Source organism: Pelodiscus sinensis, chromosome 12 (assembly GCF_052426305.1).
Source record: "Pelodiscus sinensis isolate ZL-2025 chromosome 12, ASM5242630v1, whole genome shotgun sequence".
Taxonomy (NCBI): Eukaryota; Metazoa; Chordata; order Testudines; family Trionychidae; genus Pelodiscus; species Pelodiscus sinensis.
Window position 1 is genome coordinate 46,977,261 of NC_143063.1, and position 25,382 is coordinate 47,002,642.

At 41.7% G+C, this 25,382-nt stretch overlaps 1 protein-coding gene across 3 annotated transcripts in view; it reads left to right on the forward strand.

Moving 5' to 3' along the window:
- BANP (BTG3 associated nuclear protein) overlaps positions 1-25,382 on the forward strand; it is a 278,499-nt gene that overhangs the window by 153,058 nt on the left and 100,059 nt on the right. For all 3 annotated transcript variants that reach the window (XR_016350523.1, XM_075939923.2, XM_089781542.1), the window contains 3 exons: positions 15,146-15,276; positions 18,715-18,777; positions 22,479-22,523. Coding sequence is in view for 2 of the 3 variants with exons in the window: in XM_075939923.2 (XP_075796038.1) it covers positions 15,146-15,276; positions 18,715-18,777; positions 22,479-22,523 (239 nt within the window). In the remaining variant the exon portion in view is untranslated. The remainder of the gene's footprint in view (positions 1-15,145; positions 15,277-18,714; positions 18,778-22,478; positions 22,524-25,382) is intronic.

The following is a 25,382-nucleotide window of genomic DNA, read 5'->3' on the forward strand; positions in this document are numbered from 1 at the left end:
TTTCAAGAACAGGTGGGAGCCTTAGCATTTCATCTGAAGCTTGTCCAGCAGCTATTTGAAAAGAGTAGAAGAGGTATGAAGACAGCAGGAAGGAAGGGAGAAGAAGTAGGATGAGAGTGTAGGAAAAAGGAAGAGATGACTGCATTGTTAGGAGGGGGAAAGTCAGAGAACTTTTGGATGACAGAGTGGTAATTCCATCTCAGTGTTCAGGTAAACACATGAACCACTTAGGCTTTTCTTTTGTGGTTTGACATCCCTGGAACCCCGCGATTGAATTACAGCCCATAATCCCTAGGCATCTGTTACTTATTATGTACACTGTATAATGGATGTGGCAAAATTCCCACTGCCAGCTAGTAGGGAAAATAAGTCATATTTTATAGCTCTGAAGTAATCTAAGGTCTGTATTTCACAGTTATGACAACATAGCTGTCAAATATGGCTTTTTAAAGTGTTACATATGAACCCAGACAACTTTTTATGGTAGCATTTGCTTCAGGGAGCAATTGAAGGTGAGTCTTGAATGATCCTAAATCCAGCTACTTGAGAAACTCCATATTGTTTGTCAGGGTTGTTAAGATAAGCTTGAGTGTCCCTCTAGTCACGGCTTAGGATACAATACTCTGAGATTGCAGGGTCTTGTCACTAGAGTCCTTCCCTCGCCTATGGATCGCTGCTGTGCTTTGTGCTGGAGCTGATATATTGCTCCTTTCATGTCTTACTAAGATGCATCTGCTTAGATAGGCATTTCTTTTAGAATTTTGTTCTGGGGTAACCAATGAATGCTGCCATTGGGCAACAATCACAGTAATGATTGGTCTGTAGTACAGATGCCTCTGATTTAATTAAATTGTACATAACGTGTATTTTAATTAAATATTGTCTTACCTTTTGGTTAAAATATGGTATCCTCTTCACACAGTAGAGGAAGACTGTGCCTTACATAAAGCATACGTCCCAGCATTAGTCTGCCATCAGAAACCATTGAGTTTTCTTTCTGTGTTCACTGTAATTTCATCAAAACATTTGAAGAGTGCATGGCCATATAGTTCAGTCTCTTGTGGAGTACTGCATTTGATCTTCCTAAACAGTAAGGAATGGGAGCCATATTTTTTGTTTATTAACCAGTAATAGTATTATTTTCAGTGTACACTTTTGTGCTCTCAAATAAGTAAAAAAGAGAGTCTAAATTTGGCAGGAAATGATAAAAGAGAGACATAAACAGACCAGGACAGTGGGATGGCAAAGGAAAGCAAAGTTTATAGTCATGTCTCACAGTTAATCAGTAAGGCATGGTCATATATGCATAATTTCTTTAAAGTAGTTTGTCGATAGTTCTTTTAATGGTTCATAGGCTTCATAAGACAAGGTGGATGAGATAATATCTCTTATTGGACCAACTTCTGTTGATGAGAGAGAGAAGCAGTTTAGCTTACACAGATCTCTTCTTCAAGTCTGGGAAACATGCTGAATTTCACAATCTATATATATATTTTAGAGGCATCTGTGTGAGTCCATTCATCTGTCTGTTTGCAAGTCTGTTTGTTCAAGAACTCCTCCTAAATAGTAAGAGCTAGGACCACCAAATTTGGTAGGCAGCTTCCTCTTATCTTAACTTAAAGCAAAGTCAGGGTTTGGTTGTGACAGGAAAATGGGATGTACCTGAAAGGGGGAGGGAGTTGACCAGAGAGACACAATACTGCACAGCCACCACTAATGGGCAGCAAGTATGGGGGACAGATGTACTGTAGAGTGACCACTGGGGGCAGCTGCACCAGGAAGGGAGTGGCCATCTGGGAATGAGGGCTCACCAGCTTGATGGCCATCTGCCCAAGTAAGTGGTCCCTCTGCCCCAAACCCTTTCCCCTGGCGGTTGTCCCCTCTCCCTGCCCCAGAGCATCACCAGGACCAGGCAGCATAGCTCTTCCTCTTTTCCCCCAAGACCCACAGGTGCCCACTTCAACACTGCTAGGCCATTCAGCGTGGCCATGCTAGCAAGCCAGTGCAGCCTCCTTATCAGGCTTGGGGAGTGCCATCATGCTGGCCTGTGTCCCTCTCCCAGAGACCTCCACAACATCCTTCTCACCCCCGATTCAGACCAAGGGAGTGCCAATGGGAGGCCTCTGTGCCTAACACCCCTGTCCTTTCCCCACTCTGCTGGACTGGGCAATGCTGGGTAAGTCTTCAAGTTATCTTGTAAATATTTGAAGCAGGGAGCTTCATCATCATGAGGGATATTGGTATATTGGGAAGTGACTCTTTGGTGGTGAGGTTGATGTTCTGAGGGAGACTGTTAACATTACAGAGCTTGCAGAGGAAGTTAGCTGTACCCTGAAGGAAGCAGGCCCCTTGTACAGTGAGTGGTTTGAGGATGGGCTATATGAGCACCAATATTCTTTCAATGAGAGCACCATGGCCAGATATGGGTTTGCCTAGGTTCCCTTCTTTGTGTGTCTTGAGAAGCACAGAAGGTCTCTGGGGTGGGTTTGTGGGCGATAGGGTTGTAGAGTGTTTCTTAGAGTGGTATGAAGACAGATTTGATGATATGCTTAAATGTCTAGGTAAATTTGTAGTGTGGGGTCATCTTTGATTTACATATACTAGGTGGGGAGTCAGACAGTTGTCAGTTGTCCTCATCAGCATAATCATCATGGTTGAGGACTATGATGGCTCCACCTTTGTCTGCTGGTTTGATTGTTGTCTGGTGGTTGGTGGATTGTATAGCTGTCCCCTTGGCTTCATGGGAGAACAAATCATCTTCTTCGAGTGATTGTTCATGGCTGTTCCATGCAGGTGAGCGCGCATTGTTAGAAACTTTTCCCCTTAGCAATACCCATCAGGCCAATAGGGGATCCCCCTGGAGTGGCGCTGCTATATTGGCTAATATATACCCCTGCTGGCCCTCTACCCCTCAGTTCCTTCTTACTGTGCATGATGGTCGTTGGAACATGCTTTGTTCTTGCTCTGAAAGCGCCTCTTACAGTTCTCACCTGTTGTTCCATAGTTAGTGCATTTTTAAATTTCATTGTTCTTGCTTGTTCTAAATAGTTGTAAATAGTTGTTAAGCATTAATACTTAGCTGGTAGTTACTTTGTGTGGGGCTTGAGTCGCATCTCCGGCATGTGTGGCAGGGCATGCTGGGCCCCCAAGGCTTCAAGTGTGAAGTGCCAGAAGCCTATGCTCTGTGAGGATCCCCACAAAGCCATTCCTCAATGGGATCTTAACCTGGTCCTGACTAGACTCACAATATAGTAAAATAACAGCTCTGAAATACAGCCCTCCACCTCAAACATGGTATTCCCACAGCCCATAGGGCAGTATAGCAGTTTAAATCCAATGCATAATAAAACCAATAAATACAAATAATGTTTGAGCCCTGTTTTTCTTGTTGTGGACTGGAATGTTGCTGAGTCTGAGCTGTCACGGTTAGTTGTTCATACTGTTCCAAATATTTTTAACATTTTAAGCCTGAACAGCTTATTTCTTTTTGATGATAACTAGCAAAGCATCTGTATAGAAAGCCTTTTAGCCAGTGGATTTGGGGAATAGAAGAATTAACTTCATGAGTCTCGGTGAAAAATGTGTGTTTTTTAAAAACGGATGATCTTTATCTGAGAGCGTCACTGCTTTATTTTTTTGTGCAATACAAGGCATGTGTTAGTGATTGATTTGGGTGCCACTTCTACCACAGAACATTTTAAAATTAGTTTGATTTTTATGTATCCTTTTGGCATCTTTTTGTAATTGTCACAATTTTTTTAAAGTTTTTGATAATTTTGAAGATCAACGCATTTTCCTATCGATCAGATCAGTCAACCTCTGGAACTCTTTGCTGGGGGATATTGTGAAGGCTCAGACTATAGCAGGGTCTAAAAAGATAAATTCATGGAGGTTAAGTACATCCATGGCTATTAGCCAGGATGGGTGGGGATGGTGTTCCTGGTCTCTTTTTGCTAGAAGCTGGGAATGGGTGACAGGAGTGAGATCACTTGATGATTATCTGTTCTGTTCATTCCCTCTGGGACACCTGGGATTGGTCACTGTTGGAAGACAGAACACTGAGCTAGATGGACCTTTGATCTGACCCAGTCTGGCCGTTCTTATGTTCTTAATTAAACAAAATGAATGAATTTGATAAAATGTAGCCAACTTAAAAACCATTATCAATATATTAAGGGCTAGACTGAGCCTTTGCTCTTACCCCCAAGTGTGGGTTGTGTGGAACTGTACTACTCTAGGAAAGCTTTAGGGCAGAACTGTAACTTAGTCATTGTTCCCCATGAGCCCCTAGTATTCTTTGGATCCACCCAGTACGTACCTCTCCTCCATCTCTTTTCCATTCACCAGTTTGCATTAGTGGAAGGGGACTAGCAGCTCCACTTAACTCATCTGCCTCCCTGTACCTGGAGCAGCCATCGGAACAACCCCATACTTCCCTGTGCATCTGCATTAGGCTGGGCCGCAGTTTGGCCCTCAGGCTTTAAAAGCTGAAACGTCTCAAAACTGTTATCTGGGAAGAAATGTCTGCAACGTCTGAATATTTATTTTATTTTAAAATACACCACTCTGTTCCCAACCCCCCACAGAAACATAACACATCTCCATTTCAGTGTGATCAGGCCAGAGCACAGCATGTGCACTGCCTGCCTTTGCTGCTCCTTTTTCTCTGTGGGAGTAGATGTCTAGCAAAACAGTGTGCGTTTTATTCAGAGGAGGAAATAGCAAACTGAGCACACAGTAGCAGCACCCTAGTCCTTCTGGAACTGTGTGTGACCAAGCTGGTGTCCCAGACGAAATAAACTACCCAACAAGCTAAAGGACAGAAAGCAATATAACTGTTACTAAGTAACAAGGGGCAAATTGAAACATACTTTCTAAGCTTGTAAGAAAGCATTGCTGAGAATGGAGAGCAGAAACTTTAATTGACCCTTTTACCACATTCAGGGTGATAAAATAATGGCTGGTTTGTAGTTCTCTTTAAACTCATTGATTGTTAGAAAGTTAATTCTTTTTAATATCCCCTTGGGACGTGCTCGAGGGGGTTCAGAAAGTATTTATTCTTTGAAAAATGTATTTTCTTTCATATTATTTCTATCATCTGATACATAAAGTGGATGCACAGTGTCAGCTTGACTGTGTGGTGTGGGCTGTGGCCCAGCTGTCCTAAAAACATTTAAAAGCCCCAAAGTATTTTTGAGGGTGCGTATGTGTGTGTGTATGAGGGTACCTATATTCTCTGCACCGTTATTTTTCCTCTCCTGAACTTACTGATGAACCACAATCTTTATCTAAAAATAATGAATGAAAGGAAAGAGGAAAAGGATCCAGTTTAGAACTGAATTACATACCAGTAATTAGCACGCAGCGATGTTTTTAATAACATATCTCTGAGGTCTGACTGATCTCAGAACAGCTTTCAATTATAAATCCCAGTGTGTGTTTCAGTTAGTAGATGCTTATTAGTACTTTTGAAAAATGCTGAAATTCTCTTCTGTGTGGGACATTTGCTTACCTTGTTGTTCAAAAGCTGGGCTAATACAAAGCAGTAATTTAAAACTTTTTTTATTTGAGAATAGTAAATATCTAACACATCTCACCATCACTTAAAACCATGTGTTCTGTTAGTCCTGACATGTCTTTGAAGAACACAGTGAATGAGCTGTTTCTAATAGTTTTAGAATAGGCCCTATTTAATTTGTACTTTTATAATAACTGACTGTGTGGAAGAGAACTTAATACATAACTGGGTGAACATGCTGAACTGTATTGTTTTTGGTGGAAATGTGTGGTGGATGTGTTGAACGATGACCATCCATATTGATATAGGGGTAGTGCTGCTGAATGACATTCTTTGAGGAGGGAGGTAAGGATTTAGTATTGATCACACAGCAGAGTGTAATTGTAGGGGAACTGGATGCATGGCTCAGAAATAGTAATGGGATCTATCATCTTTTATTGCTAGATTGCTGGTCTATCTGTGATTCAGGTTTGTAGTAACCAAAGCTATTACCATCTGAAAGCTGTTCAGTGTGAGATTTGAAATGAACAGTCTGTCAGTCTAGTTCCCAGCAGACAGACACAAAACACACACGCTTGCTCTCCTTGTTGGCAGTCCCCGACTGGCTGAGAACTAGAAGTAGTCCTGAAGATTGAACTCTTGGTGGGAATGTGAAGAAGTTGGCTTGGTTATTGCCCTGCAGTAGATCCTTTTCTGTGACTCAGCAGATAACTTCATTTTCCAGAGCGGGGGACTGGCATTTTTCACCAATGCTGTAGTGTATTCACTTCATTTTTGAACATGTGATTTCCTAAAGGCTGTCTAGCTGTAACCTGGGTTCCTTTTTTGGGACCGAGGAACCCATTATGAAAATTGCATTGTTATACATTTCCTAATACAAATGACCTGGATACATTCACATTTTGGGAGGCTGCACGTGCTTGAGTTGTGTTCTTAGAAGCTTGTGTGATTCATTAGAGATGTTGAACTTTGAGTGAAATGTTTATATTTAAATCTTTCTCTGCTTTGTAGTATGTACAAGTTGATACGATATGACTAGATTTATATCATATATCTTAAAAATAACAAATTTCCTCTTGTATTTTCAATATATCACAATTAGCTGTTAACTGGGCTGACCTCTGGACTGGGAAGGCTTGGACTGCCTGAGAGGGATAGTACATTCCTTAGCCAGGCATTGTCAATGGGAGCTTTGCCCAATTCACTACTGCTTCATGATACTGCAATGTTAAAAGTTCAAAAGGATCTAATCTCTAGACTAAATATGTAATGAAGCTGGTAGAAAAAAATGAACGTATGCCTTCTCACTGCTATTTTCCTCCTCCCCCACATATTCATTAGATGGTTCTACGTTTAATTGGTTGTGCAAGTTTACAGCAGCTGTAGGATTTATGGGCTGCGTAAAGTAATTGGAGTGGATCGTTGGGCTCAGGGTGAGGTTGTATTCCCATATTTCATCTAGCACTTTCATCTGAAAATGTCACCCTTTGTTGTGCTTGAAGTATTCATTGCAGTGATCTGCCCTGCTCTTCTCTGAGACAGGCTTTTAGCCCTCAACGTATGCGTTTTTGTTTCTTGTTTTGTCTGACAAGAGTTATTAATGTGGCTGCCAGAATAGGTTAAACAGACATGCTTTTAAAAAACATCCATAGTTTTTTTTGGTAGGGGCCTGTGAGGAAGAGAGAGCATCACTTTTATTTCTGTGAATTGTCCAGTAGAGAGTGATGTATCCGGTACTTGTGCCCTTTTTTTGGAAGGGTAGATTTCTTTGTTTATAATCTGTTTTTCTTATTTCTCTTTTTTGTACGAAAAGAGTTGAGATCACCCAAAACCACCTTCCCATTTCTTAGTACAGGTTGCCCCTCTGTGGCCCGTCATCCTCAGGACCTGACTAGTACTGAACAAGGGAATTTGCCCGACCGTTGAACTTCCAGCCCCCCACAGGTCTGCTTCGAGCCCCAGCCAGCCCCCCTTGCCTTCAACCGGCTGTGCAGCCAGCCCTGGCTGGACCCTTAGCCCCAGGGCTTCCAGCTGTACAGTTGGACCCCTCTGCCTTGGGACTCCTGGGGGTGCTGTGGGTCTCCCTGCACCATCTGAGCCCCCTGCCACAGGGCTTTAGGCTGCCCTGCTGGAGCTCCTCAAGCTGCCTGACTTGGGGCTCCCAACTACACCGCGAGATTCTCCTTGCCAACTGAGCCCCCTGCCTTGGGACTCCCAGCCTGCCGCTGGCCTCCCTTGCCCCTAGGTTCTCTGGTCCAGGATCATCTGTGGTCCTACTAGACCATGGATGTTGTCGGACCCGAGAGTTCTGGTACAGTTCTAGCACTCTGAAAGTGTTATGTAATAACTGAAATGGAAGAGCACTCTGGGTAATAATATGCAAATAAGCAGAGCAAGTATAAAACCATTTTGCTCCAGAATCCAAACCTCCATCCCTCTTGCCAAAACAAAGGGACACATCCTCAGGCACACTTATGTTTTTAGCTCATATTAGAGATATAAAAATGTAATCATTTAAACAGTTAACCAATGAGCATGAGCTGCTTTTGGTTACCATAATGGTTACACGTCAGCTCCTGACTCCACTCCTGTGGAGCCAGCAGCCACTCCGTGCTACTGGCTCTCTATTAGAGCCTGCAGCATGCAGTGGAGGCCGGCTCCTTGGGAGAGGGTTCAGGAGCCAGCTGCTGCTCCATGCTGCTGCCTCTAATACAGCTTATAGTGCAGAGCCTGCAAAGCAGCCATCTGGGAGTGGCGCTGGCAGCTGGGGGCCAGCTCTCAGCTTGCATTGGTGGCCGGCCTGCTCCCAGGGAGCAGTGTGTAACCGTTAAGATTTTTAATGGTTACATGGTTACCTCATTAATTGCTTTTCTAGCTCATTTAAAATAAAATTTGGGTATGAAGACACTTATCTGCCAATCAATTTTTGGAGACTATTTGAGAAATAAAGTTACAGAAACCCGCAGGGAGATTTAAATTGAAATTAATTCAAAGAATGAAAGAAATGAAATGAGAGGCTAAATAGTAATATGGAAAATGCAAGATGTTTTTCCTTTGGTGTAAGTAATGTTCAAATTGGTCTTAGTTGAAATATACACATGCTAGAAACAGTTATGAATTATGTTTGTCAGACAAATCCAGTCTTGCTTTCACAACTACTGAAGAGGATTAGTTATGAAAAATATACCATAGCAATAAGTGTTTTAGTGGGGTCACTTTGCCAAGTGTTGCCCAAAAAGATACACATCTTTTTTAGACAGAGGGAGGAGAGGGGGCTCATCATGAGCATGTACAGTAAACACAGATTTTAAAGGGTCTAGTTTTCAGTTCATGAAAAAGGAACAACTCACTTATAACATTCTCCATTTCATAACTCTCCATTTTTGAAAAGTTAAAAGAAGCATCTTTTGTTCAAAGGATAACAATACTGCTAATGCATCTTATCCACCTGAAAAGGAAGATGCTGTGAAAATATCACATTACCTCCATAACAGCAGCATTAACTCAATTGTTCAGATGATGTCCAAACAAATCCTCCATTCTAAGTAACACTGGAAAATTTCAACATGAGAGTTCAGCTGTACGGTTTCTAAGAACCAGGGATTCTCTGTTATATCAAAATTTTAAATGTGAGGCCAGATAGTTTACATTATAGTGATTTATAACTGTTGACATAGCCTCCATTCAAGCTGTGTGCTATTCATGTTTGTATTTGTTTTTTATGGGGAATGTTTAAAAATGGATAAATATTACTTTTGCCCGGTCAGAGCTTTAGAGGGGAAAAAACAATTATACATAAAGGATGTTTTGTTTTCAGACACTGCTGAGTTTTCTCTTCCTTTCTTCCTTTTTTTTGTTACTAACTGGGGCTATTGCAATGAAGCCAAAGATTGAAGTCTATTTTTAAGCAAGTTTTCTTCTTGCGGGATGTATGTTTCTGAGCGCATTTGACCCCATTCCTCTGACTTCTTAGTGAGTTGGGTATATGCAGTGCTTACCAATCCCTCCTGAAACTTGCTGATGTAAAAATAGGGTTTTTTTACATCTGTAAAGTAATAGCTGGACTACAACAAATACAGGTCTCTTTGTATTATTCAGTGAGGGTACATCTACACAGCATGCTTATTTCAAAATAAGCTATTTTGGAATATTTTTCCTGAAATAGCTTATTTCAGGATAGCACGTCTACAGTACAGGGGAAACCTCAAAATTAGTCCCAGGCAGGCTTCCCTAATGTGGACGTGCTACCTCGAATTAAAGCCCCAGGAGGCACTGGGGAGTAATTACTTTGTTTGGCCCTTGGGGAGAAGCTATTTCAAAATAGCAGCAGTAGAGCATCCACACTACTGCTATTCCAAAAGAGCTATTTCAGAATAAGCGTTATTCCTTGTGGAATGAGCAGGGCTGCCTCTAGGCACCAGCAAACCAAGCACGTGCTTTGGGCAGCACATTGCCAGGGGTGGCATTCCGGTCAGCCTTACCGCCTGACGCGGGCCTGCCTGTGGCCCCAAGGCAATGGGCGGGGCAGCAGAGCCAGTGGCCTGCAGGGGGAGTGCGCGCTCTTGCTGCCCTCACGCCGGGTGGGGTAGGCTGGCTCCGCCCCTCGCACGCAGATTGGCTGGTGCGGCCTGCGCGCGTGCGCGAGGAGGGAGGGGGCGCTGACCGGCTTGGGGGCTCACCATGGCACTGTATGTGGAGATAAACACGAGGAGTAACAGTATTTCGGAATAGGAAGCCTAGTCCAAACTACCTAGTCCGTGCCATGTGTAGCTGCGCGGCACGGAGTCCGCACTAGCGGACATTTAAAAATGGCGGCGTCTGGCTATATGCAAATGAAGCCCGGGAAATTCAAATCCCGGGCTTCATTTGCAACTCCGGTTGCCTACATTACCACCCTAGTTCGAACTAGGGTGGTAGTGTAGACTTACCCCCAGAGACTTGCTGCTCCCTCTTGCTTTAGACCCCGGAGCTAGGATTCCCGGGCCACACCCGAGCAGTGCCCATTGGCAGTGTCCAGTCTGGTTGTGTCTGGCAGAAGCACCTTTCTGGCTGACTGCTGGTTGGGAGGTTAGGGGGTCTCTGCAGGGACCTCAGACTTGGGCTGCCAGGCCTACACTTCTCCCAGCTCCTGCAGGCTCTTGGTTCCCACCCACCGGTCCCTTGAATCCCATTCAGCATCCTCGGGTAAGGCCCCTCACCCTCACATGAGCCTGCAGACTCCCCTCTCCTGACCCCTCGAGGTCCTTCCCCGCCCAGCCGGTTCTCGGGCTACAGATAATTGCCCCTTTGGTGCAGGGTGGAGGCGGTGGCCACACACAGCCTCTGCCATGTGCTCCCCTTTCCCAGCTGGTGACTTGCTCCCCCCAAAAACTAGTCATCCCTCCCCAGCAAGAGCAGAGGGTCTCCAGGTGGGGCCACCTTACAGCCTCTCCCCTCCCCGCCCACGCAAGCACACGCCTTCACCCTTCCCCGCCCTGCCCACTGTGTTTCATTATCCACTGCTCGTTTAGCCTTTTGGGGCCTAATTTAACTCCTATCCCAGTCCCCGTGGTGCCTGGGCGGTCATGGGGCCTGCTCCTGCCGTTCAGCAGAGCAGCGTGTGAGTGATTGGCCACACTGGAGCCATCTTACCATCTGGAGAAACTGAGGCACAGAAGCATGATGTGACTTGCCCAAAAGCTGACTACAAACCAGCGTATTGTAATTGCCAGGTCGGTGCCCTCCCACAGCCAGGAGGCACTGACTACTCCCTTTCAATGGTCCCTCTAATCTTTTCCATCAGGGTGCAGATTACATTTTGTTCTATGGCACTGAGGCATATACAAATGTGCATCACCCAGAGAAACACAGGCTGCTGGCTGTGGGTGCTCTGCTAATCAGTGGGGTGCCCACACAAGCACCCAGTGGACAGGGAATGCTGCTCCCTTCCCAGAGCTGGGAATAGGAGGCAGGCCTGGCCAGGCCTCTGCGCTTACCCCTAGCGAGAGCGGTGCCTGCCCCAGAAAAGGGAGGCTCTGAATGACGGGGTCGGGCAGCCTCAGTGCTCGCTTTCTGCTGGCCTGGCCCCCTCGGCGCCCCCTTGCCAGGGGAGGGAGATCAGGTCTTATTGGTAGAACAAACCAGCTAAACGGGCCTGTCCCCAGAGTGCCCCTCCCCCAGGACGTGCCGACATTTCCGTGCGTGCTGTGGGGAGGGGACACGAGGGTTTGGCGGGGAGAGGGAAAGGAGACAGAGTCTGGACGGTCAGTGGGGGGAGGTGGGAGAGGGGAGCGGACTGGGTCTGGTCGGGAGGGGGGATCAAGTTTGGCTGGGAGGGAAGAGAGGGCGCAGGGTGGATTAGGTGGAGGGAAAAAGAGGGGGGCAGACTGGATCAGGTCACTGAGGGGTCTCATTTGCCTGGGAGGGGAGGGGAGGAGAGGAGAGGGGAGGGGAGAGAAGGTGGAAACTGGGTTCGGTGAGTGGGTGGGGGGATGGTCGGGATGTGTGTGGAGGGGAGACAGGACGTAGGCTGGGTTTGGCCAGAGGGCGTGGTGGGAGTCAAAGAGCCGCAAGGTGAAAGGGGCGCTTTCCTCCTCAGTGCCTGTCCTGCAGCAGCAGGCCAAGGCGGGGGGGGGGGGGGGGGGGGGCGTCCAAAAAATGTTTTGCTTGGGACGGCAAAAAACCTAGAGCCGGCCCTGGGAATGAGGTTTACAGATTTCAAAATACACTGTTGGTTATTTAAGAATTAGTTTGAAATAACGGAATGGCTATGTAGACACTCGCATTGTTATTTCAAGATAATTGTGCTGTGCAGATAAATTTCAATATTTCTTTAATGGGCTGCAGGTCTTACTAATTCAAGGATGCTCTTGAGTTACAGGCTGTTACTAGTAGGGAAATAACAAAACACATGCACATAGGGTTTAAGCTTTTCTTTTAAGTAGTGCATTGTATTGGTATAGGAAAAGATACTTTCCAAATAACGTTAAAGTTATAGATGAAACATATTTCTTGCCCTGTTGTTAAGTTTCATCTTGATTCCAACATTTGCTGGCGGGAAACAAAAGAGAAAACATAGGGTGATGTGTTTGGACTCCAGGACTGACCAGCTTTTGAGTTGTGCATTGGGGGTTGGAAAACAAGTTGGGCTATGTCTAAACTACATGCCTCTTTCGAAAGAGGGATGTAAATTAGGCAGATCGAAATTTCAAATGAAGCCGGGATTTGAATTTCCTGTGTTTCATTTGCATAATGGTGGCTACGTGTTCTTTCGAAAAAGGGAATTTCGAAAGTGAAACCGCCGTCTAGACACAGTTCTTTCGGAGGAAAAAAAACCCTTTTTCAAAAGATTCTGTACTACTCATTTTTTGAAAGTTTTTTTTTTTCTAAAAGAACTGTGTCTAGATGGTGGTTTTACTTTCGAAATACCCTTTTTTGAAAGAACACGCGCCCACCATTATGCATATGAAGCATGGGAAATTCAAATCCTGGCTTTATTTGCAATTTCGATCTGCCTAATTTGACATACCCTTGGAAACAAGAAGTCACAGACGGTGTACTAGAGGTAGCCTATAAGGAGCAAAGTGAAAAACAGAATTAGGAACAAATTGATAAAACAAATGATGGGAAATCAGTTATATGAAAAACATGAAAATTCATGGACAGGACAAGGTAAAATGATATTTGTTTTTCTGGAAAAATCATTTTCCTAATTAATTTCAGTGAACATAACAGAACCTGTTTACTCTGAACAGTACCAGACCTCAGAGTAAATCATACATTTGGCTTGATCAGTGACATCAAATACAAACCCTGTGGTGCTCATAAGAAATACATGGAAGTTTTGTTTTTCCCTCACTGTAGATCCTTTAGGTCCAGGCCAAATATTTGATCCTTACTCCCTGTGAAGAAACTTGTATTACAAGATACAGAAATCACATACCCATGAAACTGTTAATATGTTAGGGAGTATTTAAGCACTGACTTCCTATAAATTTGGATAACAGTTAGATGGCACACTGACCCAGCCCTTATCAATAGCAGAAATAGAACCACGGTTAAAAAAGAGAAGAATATATAACAATTATGTGTTAGTTATTTTTCTCCTTTTGGCAGTTTTACTTGACTGCTATACTACCTCTTGACAACCTGCTATGTTATTAAATGTAAACGTAATTTAAAGCCACTTATGTGGAGTAGATTTTCCATCAAATAGCTACATTCTATGTTAGCCACATTGAATTGGTTTTCCATTTCCACACTGAGGTTTAAAAGCACCAAAGTCGTCTTGCACTAGTCTGTTCATAAAACAGTGTAAGAACAGATATTTTAATGAACTGTTTTTTCAGCCATTTCAGCTAACATATTAGCACAGTAGGATAAAGTAGGCTCTAGTAAAAATAGCCACCAGTGACTGCACCTCACATTAAGTGTTGTGGGGAATGACAAATTGTTGGTATTTTACAGTAGTAGATGATCTGACCCTAACATGTATCCCTCCCAAAAACCTTGCATAACTGAGCTTTGACTAGCTATGTCTCACTTTGTGGATGCACACCAACACCTGGTCCCCATGCTCTGCCACTCTGCTCCATTCTCTCCTTTCAGAGCAGGATTCCTGACCATGCCAATATTTTAGTATTCCCAAACCCAAATGTCACAAAATTGAACCAGGTTTTTAAAACATTGAAATTATTTTTAAAATAATAGAATTTTGAAAAATATAATAGACTGTGGATTTTATTTGTCTTCTACTTTTTAAGTTTTAGGATTTGCTAGTTTGCTTTTCTCTGCAACCAGGAGAGTTAGACTCGTACTTTTTTTAAATGGAAGTTGAGTTTCTTATGAAATCCTGACTCCCCGAACCAAGGAATTAAGAGAAATACAGAAGACTTGCAATAGCAGCGCAAGAGTTGGCAACAATAATTATTGCCTTGCCTGCTCACAAGGATGAAACTGTTTTGTTCTTTATATTACAATACTGAATGCATTGCAGATATGATATGATCTTCAGTAGCTCCAAACAGGTGATCCAAAAAACCTGGCATGATAAAAAAAACCTGCCGGGCGCGCGGCATTTGGAGGGGGCGCTGGCCCCCGGTGCGCGGCGCTTGGGAGGAGCACCGTCCCCGGGAGCGTGGCATTTGCAGGGGGGGGGGCCCGGCCCCAGGCGCGCGGCGCTTGGGAGGAGCACCTGCCCTGGAGCGGGGCGCTTGCTGGGGGCCCCCGCCCCCGAGAACACGGCTATGGGGGGTGTGCCCCCGGGCGTGCATGTGTCCCCACCCTCTGGCGCCTGGCAGGCGAACGGCCACGCCCCCCTGGCACCCGGCAGCCTCTAAAGGTTGGGGACCATTGTGCTAGACTATTAGTTGTTTTTAAGTTTTTCCAGTTCCAGACTAACACGGCTACGCCTCTGAAGCTGTTTCAGAGAGTAAGCTATGACAAAAGTCTTGTTATTGTATTGGAATTTGTAGCCTGACCTATAGACTAGTAAAGAAACTTCAGGGCAAAGCATAAGGGTAACATAAACAATCTGCAATGGCTTACTCTTTCTTTATTAGTTTCCTGCTATCAATTATTGCATGGCAACTGGCATGGAGATGTGCAAATGAAATAAGGTTGGATTTTGTCTTTTCTTTTTTTTTTCAGAGGGTACTCAAAGCACAGTGTCAGCATCTAATGAAATCCAGCAAAACCAGCCACAGGCCCTGCACTATGCACTGACTAATGCTCAGCAGGTTCAAATCCATCAAATAGGAGAAGATGGCCAAGTCCAAGTAGTATGTACTCATTCTTCATAATCTCTTACACTTGAAAAAGTTCACAATACGGAACATTTATGTGCCACCTAGCCCAGATTCAGCTTTCTTTGTTCCAAAAAGATTATCTTAGACCCCCTTGGGCTCTTTAATCATGTCTCAAAAAAAAAAAAAAAAAAAAAATCCCGCCCTCCAAATAGTAATCTATCCATTTATGATTCATATATCTTCCTTTTTTTGTAAATTGCATTCAAAGCCCTTTTTGCACATCTGTTAGCTAAATCTTTTGCATGTGTGCTCATTACAATGTATGTATATAAGCACAAGTTGTAAATATTGCCAATAATTATAAAAATCATGTTTTAATAAACTTAACATTTTGACCCAAATCCACAAAAGCCAGGAAACTTAATAGTTAAACCTGACATGCCTAGAATAATTCAAGCCATTTTGCTTTTAAAATTAATCGTGTTGTGGTATGCTGGGGGAGTGAATGTGTGTGTGTGTGTGTATAGAAAGGGTGCTAGTTAGAAAGGAAAGTGGATACAAGGATGTGAGTTTTTAAGATGACCGAGTTAAGCATGCTTACATTTTGAGGATAACAAGCCAGAAGAGAATGAGAGGTTAAAAAAGAAGAGTAAGAGAAGGTGGGATACGACTGAGTATGTGAGAGAGAATGAATCCAGGAGCTGTGGGTCTGGCTTTAAGAACACACCGTGTGAGACTTGCCATAAAATAGACTGAGTTGGCAATACTACTAACCGAGACCATTTGAAGTAATGCAAAATAAATCAAAGTATACACTGATTTTCTATGAGGCTCTGTCCTAATTGTCACACAGAGCACAATTGGCTTGATACAATTATGAATGTTCACAGCTTTCTTTGAAGCTTCATGAACAATGGATGGCAAATGCTATATTTCTCTGAAAAGGACCCTTGTCCCCAAACAGCAACATATTACAGGCTAATTTCTTTCCTTGAGATTCTGTATGCTAGATTTCCTTTTAGAGTTAGAGTCCATAGGCCAAATGACTAACCCTCTGAAATTTGGCAGAGTTATAAAGAAACCTTCAAACTCAGTGGTATAAACCCACTTCTGCAGTAAGCTCTTAAAAGAAAAACCTCCCTTTTTGAAGCAGTGTTCTTTAAAAGAACTGTGAGTCTGGGCTCTTGGGATCCATTCCGAGCTCTGTAATTGACTGGCTGTGTGATTTCGGGTCTCCCTTTTGTACACTATCTCCATTACATGATCTATTACAATGTATATATTCTTGCTTACCTCCCAGGCATTTTGTGAGGTTTAATAAATGCTGGTAAAGCATGTTTGAGGTCCTTGAATGAAGAGCCCTCTAGAAATGCAACTTACCATTATAAGATATGCAGTCAAAAAGTCCATAGCAGTAGATGTGAAAGGTAAGGGCATACCAAATAAAACAATTTTCAACTAGTTTAAATTTAATCTGGAGTTTGGGAAACCTATCACAATCTCCAGTCAGAATCTCAACACCGCTGCTATAAATCTGTAGGTTCTGTAGAGAGGTCCAAGGCTGCACCAGCTGGAAACAACATTATACTTTGTTCCTTGGAAAATAATTTGTGTAGATCAGGATTTGGGTTATTAGCAGGGCATAAGGCATTTGCTATTACATGCCCCATACAATGTGTATGAATTGTTGATGGCCGTCAGATTTCAGCACCTCTCAGGCTTGCACATTCAGACACAAACAAGTATTTACACAGAAAATGCAAAACCAACTATGAACAGTGTTGGGATTGGACTAGATGCCCAAGCATTGCAAATGCCATTGTAAAATTTGTTTGGGGTATAGGACTAACAATAAAGATTTCTCTTTTGGGGCTTGAATTGCTTATGTGACCATACTAAAATCATTGGCTTTGAAGGTTAACTATGTACCTGCAGGGATTTCTTCAAGTGATGAAGGTGGACAAAGCCCACTTTTTTCCTTATTCTGAAAATATTCCCGAAACTATAAATGCAGCATAATCACACCTTTTTAATTTTCAGTGCTCTTCCCTGGGAGTCACTGAGAGCTTGGTGTTAAGAAGGGAAAGTGATTCTTATCTCAGCATGGATTGAATCTATGCTCTAATTTTATGTACAGTCCCTATTGTCAGTTTGATCCTTTCAGTGTGTTTTTTCCCCCTCCCTATAAATAGACAGTTTCCTTTCAAAGGAAATGAAACTGTTTGAAATAGAGGGATCTGTGTTTCTTTGAAATTCACATGCAATTGTTCTTGTATTATAAAATAAGAAAGGCCTTTGACGGTATTCCAAATGGATATCTTTAATCTCAGTTTCATACAGGCATAATAAAATGAAAACAAAGCCTTATAAACCCTAAGGTAGGTTATTTAGAATCCAATTTATCAGCAGGTAAATTACAGTTGCAAAAGCTTCTTTAGGCCAGTTAGGATACATAAGGAATTCTTTCACTTTCCTGCCCAAATTTTTATCAAATGGAATACTTGATTTCTTTCAGGAGTGGTTGTTAAGCATCAACAATATAAAGTATCAACGTTTTGAAAACCACTTTCGGGGCAGATCCTCAACAGGTGTAAAAGCCTTCCTACTATATGTTCCTTTTTGTATTTAGCTCAGGTGTTACTGTATTTCATCTCTGTCAAAAGGGATTCTTACATTTTACTGATATAACTGAGGTTTCAATCCTGCATGTTCTCTGAGCTGTTTGCAGGTTTGGGCCAATAGTTGGTGGATCAGTTAAAACTGCAAACTTCCCTGAGGGTGTGTCTAGACTACAGGGTTTTTTGTTTTTTTTTTAAAAGTGGCCTTTTTTTAAAAAAAACCTCCCCTGCATCTAGACTGCTGCCCCGTACTTTTGAAAATAAATTGAAAGAACGCAGCAGTTTTTTCGACTGCAGAAAACCTCGTTTTATGAGAAAGAATGCCTTTTTTCGAAAGTGCTCTTTTGAAAAAAGATGCTATGTAATGCAAACTGTGCTTTTTTGAAAGAGAGCATCCAGACTGCCTGGGTGCTCTCTTTTAAAAAAGCAGCTTGCTTTTTCGAAAGTACTGGCTGTAGTCTAGATGCTCTTTTTCGAAAGAGGCTTTTTTGAAAGTATCTTTTGAAAAAGCCTCTTTCAAAAGAGGCTTGCAGTCTAGATGTAGCCTGAGATCCTTTGAGAGGAGAAAGGCATTCTATAAATGCATTTATTATTCCCATTTGTGTCCTCTGTCATTGGACAATTAAATGCTATACCCACAAGGTGTTCTGTTCCATTTGAACTTCTTACAAAAGAATGGAGAAATGTGGTTTACTTTACTTTTAAAAGCAATTTTTATATGTTTGTGCGTTTCAGTGAACCATTTCCCTCCATCCCGAAATACATAAAATTATGACAAATCTGAGATAACTTCTTCTAGTTTTGATTTTCTTCTGATGCTTCTTGGTGTTTTCTTTTGTTGCGGATCCCACAGGGTCACCTCCACATAGCCCAGGTGCCACAAGGGGAGCAGGTCCAAATCACGCAGGACAGCGAGGTGAGCCAAAATGCCACATGCCATCTGAATGGGTTGTGGCCAGAAACTAGGGCTACATTTCTTAAACCATTGTTCTCAGCAATGCTGAAATAAGCTAAAGAACCTAGTGAAAGTAGAACTGAATGCACGTTGTAGAGCCATATTGAAATATGCCTCCATCTCAGCAAATGTAGCACACTCCTTCCCTGTCTATGGATTTGCTTGGCCAGCCAAGAAATGCATATGTGTTTTATATTAGCAAGCTGTGGCGTATAGCTGATGTGTTTTTTCATGGGCTTTCTGGGAGGCAAAATATACTGTTGCTAGTATGACTTTTGTGCTTAGCAAGCGCTGCAGTTCAGCAATAAAACATTTTAGTAACACAACATGCTGAATATGTCCAAAATATCTACTGGTGTTTTTCATTGTGAGAGCTTCAGAACTGTACTGTGAGGATTTTTGAGATTCCTGTTAGCGAAAGTGTTTAGAGAATGGAGCATTTGCTAGAAGCCTGGAAAGGACTGCATGCCTCAGTTATAGAGCTACTCACCCCCGGAATAAAAATAGTGCAGCAAAAAGAAAGCTGATGCTCCAGAATGATGGCCCCAACCTTGAAATTATTATGCAGGCAAAACTTCCATTGGAGCCAGTCTGTCCTTTGTATTTTAGAGTGCATGGAATAGAGTGGTACACTGGTGTCCTTCAGTGAAGGATGTGGTCTGCTTCCTTGCACTCTGAGGTAAAATTATTGTAATAGACAGGAGTGAGTTTGAGTAAACAGAATTCTCCTTTCGGGGGCTGGATGGGCTAAAGAGAAACAAGAATGGATTTTCAAATTCTGTGACTCTGAAGCCCAGCTGCAGTGAGGTGGATACTTGATGTGAGTGTCTAGAGAGGACACGAGCAGTCACTAGAAAGACTAAACTCTATTGACCTCACTGGGAGTTGCCTGCATATAAAGATTCCAGGAACGTGCCTACATTTTGTCGATGTGGTCTGAAAACATCTGGATTTTAATTTATTCCAATACAACTCTTATGAAAGTGGAATTGCAGCTAGTCCAGATGGATTGATTTAAATCAAGGTGATTTAAATCCTCAAGTGGAAAATTTTGATTTAAATAATCAATGTTAATCAACTTTTCCATTTGTACTTCAGTTAGGGATGTTAGATATTGTGTAATTGAATGGTCGTGTAATCGCATGAAATCATAGCGGTTACACAACTATTTGATAGTCCCCGGAGGCATGGCTGACAGCCAATACACTCCTGGCCCGACTTCTGGGAAGCTCCCTGCCACCCCAAGCTGCTGCCTCTGTATCAGAGGCACCATTGCGGGGTTGCAGGCAGGAGCCGGTCGGCGAGGGGAGCCAGTTTAAAAACCAGCTCCCCACGCAGACTGGCTGCCTGCCACTGCGTCTGACACAGAGACAGCAGTGCATGGTGATGACAGCCCCTATTCATGGGGAGATGGGGAGGCTGAGCTCCCCACAGACAGAGGCTGCTCTGCAGCAGCAGCCCCAGCCCATGAGGGGTCTGAGTTCCTCGCAGACAGAGGCTGCTCCCTGAGATGTGGAGGAGCTTCTCTCTGTGAGGAACTCTGGGCTGTTGCGGAGAGAGGCTGCTTCGCAGCAGCTTTCCCTGGCCTCCCCCCCGCGCCCTCTCCACTGCCTCTGTAGGAGGCAGCAAGGGGGAGCAGGTGGGTCCACAGGACCTGATACATGCGGAGAGCTGGCTTGAAAGCCTGGTCCCCATGTGTATTGGCTGCCTCCTAACCCCCTCATCCTCTGCGCTGCTGTCTCTCTATCAGAGGCACCAGTGTGGGGGTGAGGGGAAAAGGTAGATCTAGTGCTTGTGTGGAGCTGACTTTTAAGCCAGCTCCTCACAGGCACCAGCTCTCTCTCCCCCATGCCATTCCTGCTTCTAATACAGAGGCAGCAAGGTTGAAGGGAAATGTGTGTAGTCAACAAGATTAACCGATAAGTCCAGGCTTATTGGTTAATTGTGTAGCTGTCTTCATGATAACATCTCAAACTTCAGTTATTTTCTAAAGCAAGGTGCATTCTTATTGGTTGATATAACCATTAAAGCATGTTGATTTACAACTAAGCCTTGGCACTAGATTTGTTGCATTTTTTGCTATCTAGAAAGGTACACTGTAACTATATATATTTATTTAGATGATTATATAGCTTAATATTTTCTGATTTCTGTTAATTGTACATTTTAGTATATGGGGAAAATGATGAATGATATATTGCATATTTACTAGATAATTAACTTTTAGCCCTGATTTATGTCAAGCAGCATTAGGAAGGTAACTGGAATTTAATTAAATACACAAAACAAAATGTATTTTTATTAAACAAAATAGCCTTAAATATTTTGGATTAATAAACTTTCTGTAAAAAATGTGTTTCACTTTTTACTACTTAATCATTTACTAAACAGAGAGATTAAGTAATCACTATATTAAACTGATTATTTCAAGACAGCGTGGGAGCACTTTCAAATATGCAAAAGTGAAAGTGACTGGAGCTTAAGTTCCTTTTAAAATGAGACGGTTACTTAAGTTACTTAGGCTGACTGATTGTGCCGTATTCAAGCTTGGCTTCAAAAATTAAACATTTTCTTTCTGAGTCATTTTTTATATTTAAAGGCAGTCTTTAATTCTTTGATAGAGGCACATGGATTCAGCATATTTATTTTATATTAAAATGTTTTAGGAGAGTATAATAAATTGGTGCCTTGACATATTTTGTATTAAACTTAGATTTTATTTGAAAGTTTCTTTTTAAAAAGAAAAAAGTTATAATTTAAATAACAAAATAAAAAATACAACTTAATTTTTTTAAAATGTAGTGTGTATAAAGATGAAAATGAAAGAACTGTGTGTTTTTTCTTACCAAAATTTGCTATTTTCCTTCATGTTCTTAGAGTATGTTGGAAAGTTTTTTTGTTTTGTTTTTTATGGTTGTTATATCTTGTTACTTTTGTTTTATTTTACTTAAACATATTTGTAAAGGGCATTTTAAAGAACTTAAACTAGAGTTTCTTTCTATAATGAAGTTCCCTTTTCACAGCTAAAGATCTTTTGTGAATAGTTTACAGCATTCAGAATCTATTGTAATCTTGGTACTTCCTATAATACAAGTCTTCGTTGTCATTTGGAGTTGAGTTTAAAAAAATAAAAGAAATGGTTGTTAGCATTAATGATAGTATTGTAATAACAGGCATTGTATCCATTAGAAATGGCACATACCATATCAGTCAAAGATTTAAAAAAATAGCTTTAGCAATTTTAGAATGAAAAATGTTTTGAATAAGGCATGTTTGCAATTTTATAAAAATGAGGGAATATGAGAAGGGAAAATCAACCTTCATAAAAACCATGTACAGATTGTTACTTAATATCATTTTACTATAACACTTCCTTCCCATACACAAACCCTGAAGAAAATTTTTTTGGTTGAAAAAAATCACTTTGAGTAGCATAGGCATCCATTCTCTGTGGTTACAGTGCTCCTGCACTTTGAGTTTTATTGCCAAAGAACATAGGCCTGCAGAAGAATTTCCTAAATTAATAGATTTCTTTAAGTAAATTAAAAGAACTTGTTAAATAATGAGATACGGATCAATAGGCAGTTATGAATGCACATATCCTTGAGAAGTGCTACTTTATTTCTAATTCCTGAGTTCTGTTTCTTATTCTTATTTTACAGGGTAATCTGCGGATACATCAGGTTCATGTCGGTCAAGATGGGCAGGTAGGAATTGATCCTTCTCAGCTGAGGTTAAGTAATATTGCAGTTCAGTCTTATTAATTAAACATTTAATATGGATTAATTTTATATTACATAAGCATGTTTTAATAACCTAAATTTCTGCTGTGTCTTCTGTTTAAATATTTATGGCATAACCAGAAAATGTCAAGCCACCAGTTAATATTTTGCCTTCCTATGATGAACCCATTTGCTATTTGCCCATTATCTCATCACTCATGGAATAATATACTTCATCCATATGTTTTATAATTTCTTGTCTTTGGCTTCTTTATTGTTGTGCTAACTAGACTGATTATCTTGTGTGCACAGGATGTTCCTCTCCATGCTTTTGTCATTGACTGTCAATGTGGCCAGATGTGGACCACAAACTATGCAGACACAAGAGCATTTGTTGCTAAGGTTTAAACAGATATTTTTGTATTATATGATTGTCGAGAGAGAGAGAGATCTTTCACATCTGGTTGTGTTCTTTTTGATAAGATGGCTTTAATAGGCACTTATGCATGCGTGGGACAGGATGAAAATGAGTCCCAAGCTGCAGCAGTGGCTCTGCAAGATTGTTTGAATTAACATAATTTCCATAACAGGTGGAAGTGAAATTGCTAACATCTGACCACGGGGCATCCTTTACTGAGTTATGTTAGGTTAAAATACCCACAGAAAAAATACTCCTGTCAGGGAAGCTTTCTGTGCAAGCCACTTGAATTAATAACTATTTTTGTTCATGCTGAATATTAACAAGCTGTTAAGATCTATGACATGGGCTTGAACTTTGGCAGGACATTGGCCACTGGACTCTGAACCTCTGGGAAACTATTGCAACTCTCAGTCTTTGGCCATTCCTGAGCTGACCTAACCTATTATAAAAAAAAAATCTCTTTAGAAAATTAGTTGTATGGATTTTAATCTGAAGTGTCTTGTTGTGGTGCTTTTGTTAGGACACTGAAACAGGATAATATGGAAATGTGTTGGTGTATTCTTTCTGGCATTTTAGTATTTCCTTTATCCCCCATTGGCTCTTCTGTTTGCAATAAAATGCCAACTAAGTTTTATTGGAAGAATTAATGCATATTTAACCCTGGATCTTTTTTTTTTTCTCTGTGATACTAATTTTTCTGTGCTACTTTTTTTCCCCTCTGTGTATGCAAATTATTTGCAGTTTTTTCTCTGTGTATGCAAATTATTTGCAGTTTTCTGATGTCACAAACCTAGTGTTCTTGACATGTTTCATACCATATAGGGCCATGGTGTTTAACACACTAGCCACATGTGGCTACTTGTCCGGTTGAGTATGACTAGTTCACAGAGCTGGTGGGACACCATGCGTAGAGAGCATGATTTATGTTATAGTTAATGTGCTGAATCTCTGCATCTGTTAATAGATCCAGTACAAGTCAGTTAAAATATTTGTACATCTGTGTTGCTGTTTCCCATACTCAAACAAATCACATTTTGTAGATCTAATAAGTGATTTCTAATAAGTGCAAACTTAGAGTAAATAAGAAAACAATAGGGAAGTAGGTTGTATTACAGAAGAGAAGAAAAATACAGATGAAACAGTTTTGATTAATTAACATCAGTAGTTCAGGTATACTAGGGGATTTATCACCGTTACTGGAGTTCATACACGCTTGTATTTGAATTCACAGAACTAACTGTTATACTATGTGAATCACTAGGGTCTTTTGTCATAGGACAGCTTGCACGTATATCAAACATGCACCTTCCCCTAGGAACCAGTGTTCAATTACTTTTGCACTCTTGGAAACACTACCTGCTACTTCCTGTTTTCCTGTGAATGGCTGGGGTGATACTAGTTCAATTTTTAATCACATCTACATGTACCTGTTTCTGTGCATATTATCTTTGCTTTGTTATTTGGATTGTAAAAGTTGCAAGAGCTCTGTCAGGATTGGAGCTCTGTTGTGCCAGGAAAGAAAAGTAGCAGCTATGGGCAAGGTCCTCGTGCACCATTGTAGATGCACACTGTAAGCACACTGTGCTGTACCTGCCCTTTCCTCATCTTTCCCCCCAAACTAGTGTGTTATATGAAGGCTCAATATATATAGTCCAGCCCAAAATCAAATGGGAGAAAGTAACATGTGATCACCAGTGTTCTCAGAATACTGCCAGCTGTGTTCTCCCAGCTGTCCATCACCACTTAGAAAAGTGACTTGATTTTCTCCTTTTTGTTTCTAAGCTGTAAAGGAACCGTCCTTATCAGAGGAACCGTCACTAATAAGGGAAATTAATAATTTGTCACTTTTATGGCTTTCAAACGGGTACTGTTATCAAACCAAGATTTTATTAGTGCTTACTTTTTGCTGCCAGCAATCCCATTTTGGGACTAATCAAAGCTTCCAGATTCTACATATGAACGTTCATCCTATTAGCACAGAGATGCAGGCAGACATTCAGTGGGCTTCCACAGTTCAGATAGGATTATGTACTACAGCTTTTCTGATCTAAATTGTCACCTTGATCCTCAAGCAAGGGCTTTTACAGCAAGTAGTCCAGGTTATAAAGAATAAGATTGTGTTAACTCCGTACAAAACTAAACCAAAACGTATCTTAAATCTTCAGCTAATTTATATCTGTGAATCTTTTCCAAACTGATAGCTGTATGTCAAGCCTTGCAGAGGCTGGTAATACTAGCTCTTTCTTGTAATGTTGCCAGTTGGTTTTTATGTTTTATTTTGTTTTCTGTTCTGGTAGTTGTATTGAATTTAGATCTTGCTTTTCTGACATGACTGTCCAAGGAACCAATGAAATCATGCCAGAAAGAACTCTCTACCTACACATGTGTCCTATTAGCTCAACGTTTCATATTTCAGTGGATGT